Source organism: Alosa pseudoharengus, unplaced genomic scaffold, assembly GCF_046254945.1.
Source record: "Alosa pseudoharengus isolate Yale_2024_CS ecotype anadromous, Long Island Sound unplaced genomic scaffold, YU_APseudo_1.1 YU_APseudo_1.1_scf_2, whole genome shotgun sequence".
Lineage (NCBI taxonomy): Eukaryota > Metazoa > Chordata > Actinopteri > Clupeiformes > Clupeidae > Alosa > Alosa pseudoharengus.
In genome coordinates, this window is record NW_027468663.1 from 21,670,653 (window position 1) to 21,686,657 (window position 16,005).

General features: G+C 39.3%; 2 protein-coding genes across 5 annotated transcripts in view; both read left to right on the plus strand.

The window, feature by feature from the left end:
• The first annotated feature begins 274 nt into the window (after positions 1–274).
• On the plus strand, positions 275–13,271 carry tmem154 (transmembrane protein 154). Of its 3 annotated transcripts, none has more exons than XM_076294188.1 (9): positions 275–458; positions 1,355–1,399; positions 1,712–1,759; positions 1,999–2,049; positions 4,960–5,091; positions 7,881–7,935; positions 10,845–10,921; positions 11,374–11,420; positions 12,337–13,271. In XM_076294188.1, the coding sequence occupies exons 1-8, from the start codon at positions 401–403 to the stop codon at positions 11,406–11,408; spliced, it is 501 nt and encodes a 166-aa protein (XP_076150303.1). In that variant the 5' UTR covers positions 275–400; the 3' UTR covers positions 11,409–11,420; positions 12,337–13,271. The 3 variants fall into 3 exon arrangements, with proteins under 3 accessions (XP_076150303.1, XP_076150301.1, XP_076150302.1); XM_076294186.1 differs by having other exon boundaries at positions 279–458; positions 4,918–5,091; XM_076294187.1 differs by having other exon boundaries at positions 279–458; positions 4,918–5,091; positions 12,340–13,271.
• Positions 13,272–14,939: 1,668 nt separating this feature from the next.
• Positions 14,940–16,005, plus strand: part of fbxw7 (F-box and WD repeat domain containing 7) — a 127,549-nt gene continuing 126,483 nt past the window's right edge. For both annotated transcript variants that reach the window (XM_076294189.1, XM_076294190.1), the window contains exon 1: positions 14,940–15,401. The gene's annotated coding sequence lies outside the window, so the exon portion shown is untranslated. The remainder of the gene's footprint in view (positions 15,402–16,005) is intronic.

Consider the following 16,005-nt stretch of genomic DNA (forward strand, 5'->3'; position numbering starts at 1 on the left):
TTTTGAATAATACTGAATAATACCTATAGTAATACATTGTTCTCTTATTTATATTAGCTTACTTTCTAATATCCTACTCCAATAACCCTTCAGAGACTCTGTGAAAGACTGTGTGCATACCTTTCAAGAGGAATTTGTTGTCACAGCTAGTTGGAGAATGGTTAGACTTGTGGCTACAAGCTCTCTGCTGATTGCATCACACCTGAGACAGAGTGAGAGTGTGAGAGAGCACAGCAGGGAGGGGAGTTTGTTCATCCCCTCCCAAGAGCTCTGTAGGTGAGTCAAAGCTGAACCAGGAAGCAGGATGTCACGAGAAAGAAAGAAAGAAGCTGTGTGGCGATGGCAGTTCATGTCTACAGCAGCTGTGGGTAACTAGCAACAGCTCCAAGGCCACTGGGAAATGGCTCCAGCACAGATCTTGCTGTTCCTGGCACTGACAGCCAGCTTGACTGAGAGAGGTGGGTGCTAGCAGAGACTGACCCTTTTAAAAGCTTTCTCCATGAGCCAAAACAGTCTTCCTTTTCTGTCTTCTTTCACTTCCTTTTCTTTGCTGACGATCAAACAGGTGAAGTGAAAGTCAGTTGTAGAGTCTGATGTTATTAATTTTGTTGATGGACTGTTCTTGATAAACCGTAAAAAGTGAGAGGGCCTGTTATTCGTTCTAACTCGTAGCTAACACATTGGATGACACATGGAAAGTAATTGCATGAGGAAAGGTTACACAATTATGCATCAGATGAGCTGTCTTGTAATGTTCTGTGGAAAAACTCCCTTGTCAAAAGTAGCTTCCTTAACGCTGAGACTTCCTAGGGAATATGGTTGGTATCCAAATATTGTAACAATATGTTTTTTCAGAGCACACTGCTATATCATTAGAATTCACATGGACTGTTGACTTTTGAAAGTTTGCCTGTTTGCCTGCCTGTGTTGTTACTCTTCAACGGCTCACGGCATTGCGTTGTTATACTTCCTGTGAAAACAATTCTGTTAAATAACTTTTTATCTTTAAGTCTTCCATCTCTTGTCAAAAAGAGACATTCAGACAAAAAAACATTCATGAAGTATTAGGGGGCCACATCAGAACTACAAATATAGGCATTTGAAGTATTTGAAAGCACAGTGCATTTAGACGTGTTTTTAAAACGTTCCATTAGACAGTAACTCTCGGACTGATAACATCTTAACATTGTAAGATAACATCTTTCAGCAGAGCTGTCACAGGCCTAGGCACAATGGTAGAACGAGTCAGCAAACCAGCATGTATGAGCTATGCTACTTCCCCTATCTAACTGCAGAGCCCTCAGCTTACTCTGAGAGATTATTTCAAACTGCTGATGTGCAAATTTGATTACAGTGCATTGTGAGGAGGAAGACCATGAGAATGCTGAGGATCCAACTGGTAAGGCTCTACCTCATCTCTAAATATTTGCCACACTGGTCCTACATAAAAACTATTGAATGTTGATCAGATTTCGTCTTTGCACAATGCAATAAGATTATTTGGTTCATTTGTACACATGTCTATCTCACATGTCTCTGTCTGTCAAAATAACTGGCAAAGATATTTTGTTGAGTAGGCCTAAGCCTCTTTTGATAAATACAGCACCCTAATAAAGACATATAGACACTTATATTACACTGTATGAGGAATGGTAAGCCGTCTAGATTTCATACCATCTTGAAACTCTTTTGTCATCTTGTACTCATCCAGAGGCTTCTGCAATAGAGACGTCAGCGCAAACTGAACCAAGCCCGTCAGGTAGGAAAGAAATTAGATCAGTCTGCAGATTAACATATTCAAGCACTGAGCCCAGCAGCCTACACTTAAAACAACTCTAGATGAAAATGACCACCAGATCAATAATTATCATGATCTCATGGTGCAAAATTCTTGAGGTCATTGTCTTTGTATACTGTAAACAATCCATTGTTTTAATACAGTTGATAATGTATTTTATACAGTCCATTGTCTTAATACAGTTGATAATGCTTTTTCAGTTGAAACACTTGAAGACTACGAGACCCCAGAATCATCAGGATCATCACCAGGTATATCAATTGGGCAAAAATAAGCTTTTACATAAGCTTTCATAGAAGCTATTTGACAAAAAGGCCTCTCAAGTTTACATTATATTTCCTTAGTCCCAGATGGCCATATGACAGTAGCTGATCATGTTTGTCCATTATTTCACACTCATCAAGCAAAAAAAATGATAAAGAGTCAGTAAAACTAGTTGTTGTAGAATAGGCTATGCAGTTATCAATGAATGCCGTAGATATACAGACTGATTAAAACAAGACCGCTTCTCAAATCTCAATTGAGATTGAGAGCGGGTCTGGAAAGGCTTAATTGACTTACACCTTCCAGGGACGTAACAAGCAGTGAAATTAAATATCAATTGGTGCATTAAGCTCTTACTAAATCATCTCAGAAGTGCAGCAAACACATCTTTCAACAAATGTTTTAAATGCAGTTGTTTATTCGATTCCAAAGAAAATACATGTCCAATCTGACCCTGTTGTCATCAGTGTAGCCACTGCATGTGTTAAACGCATTGCTCTATCGGTCATCATATAAAGCCCACCCCATGCTGGTTAAGAGATTTTTGAAGAGAAGAGTTTTTGGTGATTTGAAAACCGGCGTCAACAGGTTCCTTTCCAGACGGACCTGCAGAGCAAATTCAAATTTGCTAACAGGTTTGTCTGGGTTCACCCAGGCTAGTAGATATAGTGTTGTGACCATTCCCTGAAAAGTGATGTCATTTCTGTGCTAAACTAGTATATATATACACTGTATTGCCAAAAGTATTGGGTCACCTGCCTTGACTCGCACTTATGTGACCTCATTCTTAATCCTAGGGTTTAAAGCAAAACCAATGAGTTTTTTGTACCTTAAAATGTTTCCAAAATTGTTTCAGTGGTTCATCAACTGGTAACAGGGTGAACGGCACTTCTGCATTCGCTTCGCGACCCTCTATTGCTATAACCGCACTATGCAAGTTTGCTGGATCGGGTAGCGGATCTGTAGTTCGATGGAATGAGACATAAGAAACTACAAATTTCACTTGCTTCTGATGTCACAATACATCATACTTTCATAAAATCATACTCTACCTTGTTTGTAGACATTGTTATTTCCAAAGCTGGTGTTGGATAAACAAATAGCGTGGAGGAAAAGTGCGTTGGTGTTGCTTTAATATGACGTCAGTCCACCCTTTGCAGCTATAGCAGTTTTAACTCTTCTGGGAAGGCTTTCCACAAGGTTTAGGAGTGTGTTAATGATCATTTTTGACCATTCTTCCAGAAGTGTATTTGTGAGGTCACACACTGATGTTGGACGAGAAGGCCTGGCTCTCCACTCTAATTCATCCCAAAAGTGTTCTATAGGGTTGTGGTCAGGAGGCAGGCAGGCCAGTCAAGTTCATCCACACTAAACTCTACCATCCATGTCTTTATGGACCTTGCTTTGTGCACTGGTGCAGTCATGTTGGAACAGGAAGGGGCCAAGATCTCTTGGTGTGCTGAAGCATTCAGAGTTCCTTTCACTGGAATTAAGGGGCCAAGCCCAGCTCCTGAAAAACAACCCCACACCGTAATCCCCCCTTCACCAAACTTTACATTTGGCACAATGCAGGCAGACAAGTATGACAGAGTTTGGTGTGGATGAACTTGACAGCCCGCAGAGTCCTAACCTCAACCGACTGACATCATATTAAACTATGGATTAAGAATGGGATGTCACATAAGTTCATATGCGAGTCAAGGCAGGTGACCCAATACTTTTGGCAATATATTGTATTAAATGCTAAAAGAAATGTATTTATATTTGAAAAAAGAACTTGTGGCATGTAAGGGATTTTATTCCCCATGTCAATTTGATGTTATTGGGATGAAAAACCAGTAAAAGGTTGATGTCAAAAACGACTCCTGTAGGCTACCACATGAGACCCAGAAGTCTCCATGCTGCACAGCTGTTTGCATATTAAATGTTAGATGAATGAACGTTGACACAACTTTACCACTCTCATGTAGACTGCTCTGCGCTCACAATGTTGTGCAAGTGGCATAACATTGCTTGTTACATTCCTAAGAATCACACCTTTGCTCAGTTAATGCACTCTTCCATGGTAGCCTTTCCTTATTCTCCAAACATACTGGAGCCTGTCCATAGGGGTACCTCACCTGACACAGCAAGACATAGACTTGTTTGGTGGTGTCATCTGACATGACTAATCCTCATAAAAGAGCCAAGAGGAGCTGTGGCTCTGGTTCTTCTCCTTAAGCTACCACAGATCAGCAGAATTGCAGCAGGCTCTCTGGCCCCTATTATGAATGTGCACTTCCCAGTCACAGAGATGCACTTGGAGTCACAAAGCCACAGGACAGCCAAAGCTGATTTTTTTACTCCTGTATTTTATATTTCTGTCATACCTATTGAATAGAAATCTGTTACCTGTGATCACTGAAGTGATTGAAATGTAACAGATGTCTAAGGGAGGGGGAGGCAGAAAACAGTTACTGTAGGTCACTTTACTTCCCCAGTTTCAGTTTCAATGAAAGTTCCACAGTCAAATCTTTAATGCCATTAAGACATGCAGTCTTACTCACCATGCTTGCCATTACATCTTTCTGGTTGTCTCTTCAAGTAACTGCCTAAAGCTTGCTTGTTAAAGATAAGCTGACAGACTGGTTTCAACAGACATTCTATGTGTGTGTGACTGTGACAGCTCCAGAATGTGGTACCTATGTGTTATAGAGTGAGGTTCTGATTACTTTTATGTTAGACCACTTGGTGGCTACTGCTCGTGAGAAAATAAGACAATGGGAAACTAAAGACATGCAGTATATATTTTATAGGAAAAAAATCACCAAAGATCACTGAGAAAATGGTACACTACTAACCGTTCCTACTTCCAGAATATGGGTTATCTGAAGATAGACTGAATGAACCTCCCACAGAGATGCCATCGACTGACGATCTGAGCCCAACCATCATCATCATCCCTTTGGTGGCAGTTCTGGTCATCATCAGCATGGTGGTGGCAGCAGTGATGATTAGTCGCCGGTTGAGAAGAAAATCTGCTGGCTCCGGTAAGACACTGATAACAAAGCATTGTGTTCCCTTTAAAATTCCAGGGTCCAACTTTGAGCGGCAGTCACAATCACTTAAAGGGATGTGTAGAATTCTGTAGGATTTCAGATATCATGAACATACCATTAAAGGAACACGGCAACGTTTTGGGAAATAAGCTCATATTTATTATATAAAGCCCACCCCATGGATAAGTGATTGGTTCCTGTTTTTTTGTTGTTATTTTGGAAAACACTATTAATTGAAAGATTGGCAGGGCCATGTTTTGCTCCATTTTGCTACAAGTTGATCGTGGCATGTTTGATCGAAACGCATGCAATGATGTGCAATAGGCTTTTAGAAAGAAAGTTCAGAAAGTTTTATCTTGTTTGGTGGGTGTGTCAAAGGGTATGCTCCTCTGTGCACATTTGCATGTGTCGAAGACGTACGTCATTAAATGCCACATGCCGCGTTGATGACTCAATTCTCGCCACGCACCGCACGTGTGGGACACAGACACAAGACTACCCGTTATGCCTCGCAATATTTGAACTCAGCCCACACTCCTACAACGAATGTGTTGTCCCTATCTGGACACAGAGATGTGTTAAAAAACAACGCAAGTTGTGTTATTTTCAACACGTATTGTGTAACAATTAAAAAAGGAAACAACAAAAATTGTGTTGTCCCTATCTGGACACAGAGATGTGTTAATGTGTTAAAAAAAACAACACAAGTTGTGTTATTTTCCTTTAATGTGGACAGTGGAGAATGACTGGAAGCGAGTGGGAGAGAGAGTCAGGGTGGGACCTGGAAAGGACCACGGGGTGGGAATCGAACCCGGGCTGCCCCAGCCAGTTCCGCCACGGCTGGGGCCAAGTTGTGTTATTTTCAATATTGTGTAACAAATATAAAAGGAAGCAACACAAACTGTGTTGTCCCTATCTGGACAGAGATGTGTTAAAAACAATGCAAGTTGTGTTGTTTTCAACACATTCGTTTTTAGTGCAGATGGACCTGCAGAGCAAATTCAAATGTCTTCGCAGTCTCAGATTCATCTAACTTCACCTGGCTAGCTTTGCTTCAGATAACTCCACTGGATTCACGTGTACAATAATCACAGAAAGGGTCCAGTTGTGCTCACAGGGATAAACCATGTGACATTTTTGATACTGTGTCATTAATGTCTATAGGCCACAACGTAAGATAGATATATGCACTAGGCCTACATTGCTGGAAATATTCTTGTATGGAAAATATACATAGCCTACATTGTATATTACACTTTGACTAGTACTTATCAGGGCCAGTTCTGGCCTACTACATTTAGATGGACAGGTAGAATAGAAATAGCAAAGCAGTCAAATTGGATCAAAATTGACAAACACAAACACAAAAAATCATTACTATCTAGCTCGAGTTGCTACAGCCAACAGCCAGGGATATGTACATGTAGTATTTCTGATACATGTATTTAGAATAAGTATTTAAAATACAAAATAGTATATTGTCATTTGTATTTTATTTTGTTGAAATATTTTGCGAAATTTTGGTAAATATTGGAACATTTGGCTACTTTTGGTAATGTGAGGACATCATAAAAGTGCAAAACAATGAATGCAGCCTCTGACTGGTTCTGACTTGTAATTTGCCCGAGTTGTGATCAGAATATTGAGATTTAGGAAGACGAATCAGTGCAAGCTTAGTAATGTGTAGGTTGCTCACACACACACCATTGAGAACTCTAATCATCAGTTTCTTGAGAACTTTAATCATCCAATTGGAATACATGGAACAATTTATGTGGTTGCCCTGCAACAACCTACAAGTTACTCATCTGGCACTAAATCAAGTTCCTGAATCTCAATATTATGATCACAATAAGCATGGGCAAATTATTCATTAAATAAAAATGGGGCCCCATTTATCGCCTAAAGCAACACAACATTTTTATTTAATGAATAATTTGCTCATGCTTATTGTGATCATAATATTGAGATTCAGGAACATGATTCAGTGCCAGATGAGTAACTTGTAGGTTGCTCACACACATACATTGACGATGTCAGAGACTTGTCATTGTCAGTTAATAGTGAAAGTAATTAACTGTGTATAACTGTTTTGTCGTTGACAATTACACCACGGTGAAGTTAGTTTCACTTTGCCAGTGAGTTCAAATAATAGATGAGTGCAGATGCGTGTAGCTATACTCTGCTAGGATTTAGTAAGGCATGTTTTAGTGGAATACCTGTTCCATACAGTATTTTCATTTCATTTTCATTGGCTTGAAGGATGTTGCGCCCAAAACACACCCATGACTGATTAAGAAACATAAGAACCGCCTTTTTGCCCGACGTTTGATAACGTTAGATAACAAAGCCACCCCCCGGTGTGGACTGGGCAAACCCCTAAGCTATTCGCCAATGACCATGCGTTTTAGATCGCTAAGATAGGGCCCTGAAGGTGTCAAGTTCCCTTTATTTGTTGTGATTAAGGGGGTAATTTAAGTAGCCTATATCTTAATTGTATTTTAAGGTGTTAATTCAGAAATCAGAGACAATAATGAGAAATCGAAAAAGTAAGGGGTAAATTCAGTAGGCTTTTCTCCTTAAGCGATCTATGCACATTTCTACTTAAAAACTACTCAAGGTCAATAGTAAGGTACTTTTAAGGGGTGAAATTAAGGGGGTTTGTTTCGTAGTAAACATTGTAGGCATTTGGTGCTAGAGTAGGCTATTTGTTATTCCCATGTGGACCTCTGAATGTTATCTCAGAAACAGAGTTGTAACACATTCATTTTATGTTCCAGAACCTGTGCAACAGGATGAATACTTGGATGCCTGTGAGGGTGAAAAAGTTCCAATGTAAGTATCAAACTGTAAAGGAAAGTTCAGCTAATGACCTAAAGCTTAACATTTATTAGCCAGCCTTATTTCTTATAAAGACATATTTAAAGCAACAGAATGTAGAGAGAAGGGAAAGAAAAGACTAGGCCTATGTAGTTGCCAAATTTAACACTACAGTCATTTAGACTAAGTTCAACACTACACTCTTAAAATGTGTTGAAATTAACACAACTTGCATTGTTTTTTAAAACATCTTTGTGTCCAGATAGAAAAACACATTTGTTTAAAGAGTGTAGCTAGCGTAAACAATATCAGTCCCCGCAGACTGTTGTTATAATCAGCAATATTGCGAGAGTGAAAACAAAGGGCAACGTGTCCCTGTTAATTAGGGGTGTGAATCTCTCATGTAAAAGACGATACGATTCACATCTAGATACATGGGCACGATTCGATACAAAGATACATGTTCATAAAAAAACGATTCAGTACGATTCGATGCGATGCGATTCGATGCAATTCAAGAATGGAAAGCATTCTGAAAGATTTTTTATCATTTGATCAAGGTGCACATTAATTTTATATTATCAATTATCATGGTCACGGTTGTCAATTAGGCAAAAAAATGTGTGAATAAGTGTTAATACTGTACCGGTATATCCTTAAATTAATTTTTTTAACAAAAAATCGGCATCACCATTAACCCTGGTCCCCCTTGTCTTTCAAAGACATCCCTCCTCTCACATCTAATATCTGATATTACGAATATAATATATAATTCCTTTAAGGAGCAGAAAGACACCTCCATCTGAAAGAAGTAATTGAACATTGGCATGACATGAGGGAGATATGTATTTCTTCACAAAAGAAATATTGAATAGTATGGATTGAAAAGAGGTCATAGAACAGACAAGATAGAATAGAGATCAATAAAGAACATTGACAACAAATCCACAGCAGTCCCTATCAACACAAGTGTTTTTCATAGATCAGGATTTGGCTCTAAGACAGATTGGGAAAATATTGAGCTACTGAAAAAGATTCAGTTTGCATTTTCAGGAACACATTGGGTCGAATTTAGATAGATATCTGATATTAAAGATGGGTCGGCTATTCAAAATGTAGCCTAGGCCTCTCTTGCATGTTTGGCTATGAGTCCACTTTAGACTGCATGCATGACAAATGGGTTAAATTTGTATGAAGTGAGTGATTTGTATGTGTATGATATATTTCATACACAATCTGGCAACTTGTGTATGAAACTCTGGAAAATGTCAGACAAACATAAAAGTAATGGCCGAGGCCTATTCATAATAAAGTTTAATGGTCATGCAAATTATGCAAGTTTACCTGGACTTGGAGAAATAACAAAACGGGAGAGCAGGAGTGGCAGTGCTAAATAACTTGGTACCCAGGTCGTGAATTGAGAATTGACGGAAAAGGTCATTCCTACATTGTGTTACTTCATGCTTAGAAAGCCAGGCTCCTGTTCCCAGAGGAGAACCTTGTCTTATTAGTGACTTTAAACCTGTGGCCTTAAAATCAGTCAGATTGTATGACTCTATCACTTAGACTAGTAAATAAAAGTCTCCATAATTTTAAATGTCTTAATGTCCAGTTTACAAGCTCTCTTTGCATGTCTCTTAACCCATTTACTCCTAATATGCCTGCTAAAAACGTCTATAGAATCCTATGGCATTCTAGACTAAATAACCTTATTTCCTGAGGGTTTTCTGAAAAAATACTAAGAATTGTCAACGTCTACCAAAACCTTAACCACTGAGTTTGACAGTGGGAGTGGCCTGCGGAGCTTGAGCATTGCAATGCACTATGGGGATTGTTGTCTGCAATCCACAAGCACTAAAAAGTAATTTTCTGCCTTTTCTCGGTCAAGAAGGCACCAAATTAGAAATGTATGCTACTATTCTACTACATATATGACCCACTTTCAATACATATTCATGTCTCCACTGGTGGAATGTCCCTTTAATATCTAAGCCTCTGTACACCTAGAAATATGAAATAAAAAGCATGCTGCGCTACGCAGCAACCAGCGGGAGAGTCAATGCTGTGCTATGCAGCAACAGGGGGGAGATGGAACGTCGTGCAGCATCCAGCACAAATGGGTTAAATAGAGACTCCGTATAAAAACATAAAAATAGCTTTAGAATCACATGAACAATGAAGTACAATACATTGCTCTATTTAGCACATTATCTTACAAAGCATGAGCAGGACTGCAGTATACCCACTTAAAAATCATCATCACCATCAGTATACCCACTTAAAATAGGCAAGGATAGGTATTACCATTTGTACCATTTGAGATTGATCATAGTATACCCACTACAGCTAACTAGACTACACCACTGTCTGGGAGTGTAGGCCTACAGCACAGGAAACCTATGGTAGAGCAACTCATGATTTTGTGATTTCACATGCCGACAGGAAGTGTTGCTTAGCTTTATCTTGTGTCTGTACACACTCACATGTTACAAAACGTTTTAACCCCCCCCCCCCCCCAAAAAAAGTGGATAACCTCAAGTTTTAGAGAAGTGGTAAGTCTTTCATGTTGTTTCTCATGCAATAAGTCTAAACGTGCATGTGCATCAGTAGTCAGATGCGCTCAGAGCCTATTATTTTTATTCCAATTTTGTATTCTAGATAACAGAATAAGAGCAATAGTATGGAAGCACAAATATGTTCTTCTTTCCATACTTATCCAGAAATAGAAGTTACTAAAATGTTCATATGTGAAACCCTGGATTGACCATTTTCAGAATTGCATGATTATATTAATCCAGCTCATGCAGATTAGTGAAATTAGTTGGACTAGGTTTAATCATGTACATCTCAACTCAATATTCAAAATATTCAACAATACTACAGTGAACTAGTGTTTGTTAAAAGGCCAATTTGTTTCTACCCAGGCCCATGTTTGAAGATGATGTTCCTTCTGTGCTGGAGCTGGAGATGGAAGACTTGGAGAAATGGATGGTGAAAGATGGTATGTTTATGTTATTTACAATGACTATGTCCGAACTGCCCTTTAAATGATAGTTGCCTGGATGATGAGCACATAGAAAGGTCTTTTAAATTCCTCTCCAGCCTCTCTTATTTCCAAAGATTTCAACCAGAATGTAGAGGAATTCAAACTTATTACATAATACTATGAAAACATCTTCCAAAATTATGAAGCTTGTTTCGGGATTTGTGGAAAGGACTGAGACGGTCTAGACATCTGTTTCAGATGCAGAACAGACAAGTTTGCAAATAACCCATAGATGGCACCATTGTGCTTTATACTAATTGTGCCTGTCTTACACTGGGAAAATGGGCACGGTGCATGCGTTACTTTGTACAACTAAGTACATGCGTACATTTCTTTTCTGTTTATCTACATATTTCTTTGTTTATCTACATATTTCTTTGTTTATCTACATATATTTGTTTCATCAGGTGGTGGCAGCAATTTGAACTCAGGTCCAGTATAGCTGGCGAGAATGGTGAGAATTTGTGTAATAAGCACATCTTAGACAACTGCATGTTTTATCCTTTTCTCTAATCAGTTATCCATTGTTGACATTATTGAATTTATTTAATGATTTACCCAAATTACAAAATCTAAAATATTTCACTTAGAGACTCTGCAAAGGCCTTTGTGTTTCATAAACTTTCACTTTCCTCTAAACATCTCAGTAATACAGAGTGTGGCATCACAATTAAGGTTAATGAATGGTTTTGGCCTTTAAGAAACATTATAATATATGTGACTTGACTGTCACACGCCAAATATAAATTTTCACATTTTATGACCAAATTTGTGCTCTCTGATGCGGAAATTGATCAAATGTCAATTTAACAAAAACATGCTGCATGTTTTGGACATCTTGGCCTAGGCTTTCCATAAATGTTTAGGGGTTTGGACAACAGCAACAGGAAAACAGAGAGTGTTGAAATGTTCACATATCAGTTTTTGCTCTTCTGTTTTCTCACAACTTCTTCACAAAGAACACCGAATAGCGGCTAGTGACTTGCTCCTTCCAACCTTGAATGCATAGCAGAAGGCCCAACATCTGTTAGCTATTATGTGAGGCATGCGTGGCAGAGTTGCCCAGTTCAGGCTAGAGTGGTCTGCAAACTAAGTAGAAGTTGAGGAAGAGGGTGTGCAGTGAACAGTGTAAGCGTTACACCGAGAAAGTTTCCCAACGTTTTCTGCCCGTTTAGCTCCAACTCTATGGGCCACTAATCAAATTTGAGATGAAAGAAACAACATAAAAAGCAGAAATAATATTTTGTCATTTTTGTATATCAAGGTCTAAGGTTAGAATATTGAAAACACAGGTCCCTTTACTGTATTTCTATGTTGTATTTTGTTTTGATGATCTTGCTCATATATCTTTTTTTTTTCTCCACATGAAGTAGGGATGGAGCTTGTGACTACTGCCTTTTCCTTGTCTACCAACCTTGTTAAACATCTCTGTGGACCAGCACAGGCAGACACTGGGACCACAGGAACCACAGTCCACAGGCACCGGACACTGCTCACATGAGGCCTTTATCACTCGTGTAAGATGGGTGGACGAGCGCATCGTGACAATAACGCTTCTTTTAGCAATGCTGTTTTGTCCTCACATTTCCTCAGAACATTTTTGTTTTGTCTTTGTGGCATGCTATTTCATTCCAATTCAATTGGTTGTGCTTACCTGCGCACAACCATTGGTAATGGTAATAATTATATAAAGAAAAGTTTCATAGACCAGGAGTGGGCCCAAGGACCAGAAGTGGGCCTTACTGAAGCAAATATAGCAGTGATTGAAACAAACATCAGTCTGTTACCGTGTTCCACTCCTGCACACATGTACACCTAACCACTACATCACTGCCGCAAACCAGTTTGGAATGTATATGTCTTTGTTGTTCCATGTATGTGCATGGATGTGATTACAAAGAATACTAATGTGAAGTCTGGTCTGCAGATTGTTGGCTAAGAAGCAGTGAATGCATCACAACCAAGCTGCCTTTGTGGTCAACATATGTCCCAAGCAAATGGGACACCTCTGCAGTTTTTACCATTTCAATGTGTTGAGTTCTGTTTGTTAGCATCACCTGTTTCCAAACTGCAACAATGTATTAACTATTATTTAAATAGATGAAAAGACGTGGCTGATGGAGTACAAACATGAACATATTATATGGCTTTGCCGTAGCCAGTTGATGTAAATACTGAGAAAATATAAACTATTCTATAGGGTGTTTTTTTTTCTTGTTTTGGATGCACTTTTGTACTTTGATACATGTCACATCAGAGGCTTGCTTTTGAAATTGAAATCAAATAAAAATAATATTGTATTTAAGCCTTTTTCTCTGAATATGATATACTTTCAGAGAAAGTATGAACATACATTGACCTAAAGGACACAGAGCCACTGTCTAGTCTCAGAAGCTCAGAATTTGGTCAGAATTCCTTCAAGTTTGATGAAGCCTGCCATTTCACCCAACTGCTCATGTGAATTCCTCGTATTACCATTGTTGTTTGAAGTTGCTGTGATAGAAACTGGTCTGCTAATATAGTGTGACCTGCACAAACACTCTCTGTCAAGTCACAGATAAACTCAATATTACCGCTGGCCATTGCGGGGAACTAATGTAACACTTCAACCCATGCGGCCGTACATATATTTGATATTGTTTTCTCTGATTTATGAGGATGACATACCATCACACTAAAATAATAACGTACAGACTATTAAGAAATGTGCTACAAGACATCCAAATACCAGTATTTTGTCAAACCATGCATCTACAACTCACCTAGTGGTCACTCCACTTAAACAGATCACCAGGCTTGTTGTGGCCAATCCCATAACTTCCAAGCTTGTAGGCTAGAGATGCTACACTAATACAGCAAAAAAGGGGGAAAGGCAAAAACAATGTAAATTCATGCCTGTGGAGCAGAGTATGCAATTATTATTTTTAGCAAACACTTCATGTCTGCCCAAGGACATTCTTTGCATATGAGCACACTCTGCAAGGTGTCTGTTATGAACACATCAGTTGTGTTGATAATCCTGTCTCAGGGGCTGCACAGCCCCTTTGGTAGGGTAATCATGGCCTCAGCATCATGCACTGAGACAACAGTGGCTATGTAACTGTGTATGATTTGCTTCCTTCATGCTTTCCATTGTCAGCATATTTTGTCAGAATACCATCAATAGCTCAAGGTAATGGTAACAAGCAAGAATTTGGTTTGGGCATCTAAACCAGGAAAGAGAACGTCATAGGCTATTCAGCTTCTATGTGACTGTTGTCTTTTGATTCAGACAGATATGCTTCAAAATACATTCTTCACTCCTTGTTTAAGCTTAATTTAAGACTTCCTTAGCATATAAGATCTCCTGAATACCTATGGCTACATTGTTGACAGCATAAAACAGCTGAAAATATGCACATCTTTTTAAAATGAAGAATTAGCAATTAAACCAAGCTTGAAATGCTAACATATCATATGCAAAATGATGGTCATTGAGAAGTTCTGAAAAGCTCTCACTTTCAGTCAGTCATGTTTGGCTTAGTTTTGCCTTCTTGTAGGCCTATAAGCTACTGCCATTTTCATTCTTATCACTTTGTTCTCAGTGATAAGATTAAACTAGTCTCTGCATCTGCAATAGCCTACAGGTAGGCCTAGGCTCCGCCTTAACAATCTTTGCCTAGACAACATGCAGTAGCCAAAAGGGAAGTAGCATGATCAATATGATCCAATATCAAGTTCACCTCTGGATCAAGACAGCTGAGACAGCTGGTCTCTGATTGAAATTCATCATAGGCCCATGACTGGAATCGTTATGAATATGATCTCATTTAGTCTAGTAGGCCAAGCTTGCTACACTATGTGTCCATTAAAACAATCCCCGACCTTGTTCCACTCAAACCAAGCTAATATGTTGTCACAGTGTGGCGACGACAGGGATGAAAGGGGAAGCACTTACACATCATCATCTTCCTGCGACACTGAGTCCTCTATGTGTGGAGAACCCTGTGGAACAGTAGAAGGGCTATCTGTGGCAAAGAAACGAGCGTCGCGGATTGAGACAGAGCCGAGGTTATGCTATCAACTGTATCTGTTGTGAGGGAAGATCGTGAGGCTTTCTTTGTGGACGACTTGACGCAAGCAGCGTTCCTAAGCTGTTGGTGTAGTCACATACACCACGGGACCCAGTAGGAAGGTAGCAAGTTAGATAATTGGAAACCATCCCTAGAGATAGCTCTTTGAAAGATTAGCTAGCCTGTTGGCTAACGTAGTAGGGTTACCCAGCTAACGTTGGGCTACTGCTGGGGAAATACGACTCTCAAAGAGAGAGAGAGCCCGGCATCCACAGCCTCGAGTTCTGCTTCATTTGGGCTTAACGACGTTCTACCTGAGAGGAGGAAATACAAACCGATGATAGAGGGACCTTGTCATTAGACGTCACATTACAATTTCTGAGGTAAACATCTGTAATGTTTTGTGATTTGGTATTATGTTGGTATTGTTGTAAAAGCTAACTAGATGGCTAATAAGGTTTTTATGTCTCGGGGTCTGAAGCTGCTCTTGAATGTGGAGCAATGCTTAGGGTGGCGAATGAGTGCAAGCTAGTTAGCTAGCTGCTAGCTAGCTAGCTGACAATTTTGTGTTGCATTCACACCTTGATTGTAAGGTTCGTCAGTCAACACAGTGTGCAATATCAGACGGCCCTTTACCATTCAAAACAATGTACACCACTGGGGGAGACTGACAGGTTTGCTCGAGACTGATGTAAGTTAACGTTACAGTTAAAGCTGCTAAGCTAGTAGCTACCTAGCTAACAAACAGTCACATTGAGCCCAAGCCAGCACATCGTAACCAGCCATAATATTGGCTAGCAAAGTTAAGTTGGCTAACCGTTACAAACACTACCACCATTAAAAGTTAGTCAACATTAGTTAACGCTAGTTACACATGTGTATCCGCCAGAGATACAAGATTTGTCTTTAAGCGGAGAAACACTCATGGATAAAAAAAATCGATTAATTCATCAGCCATATCTAGCTTGCAGGCATAACTTATAATAG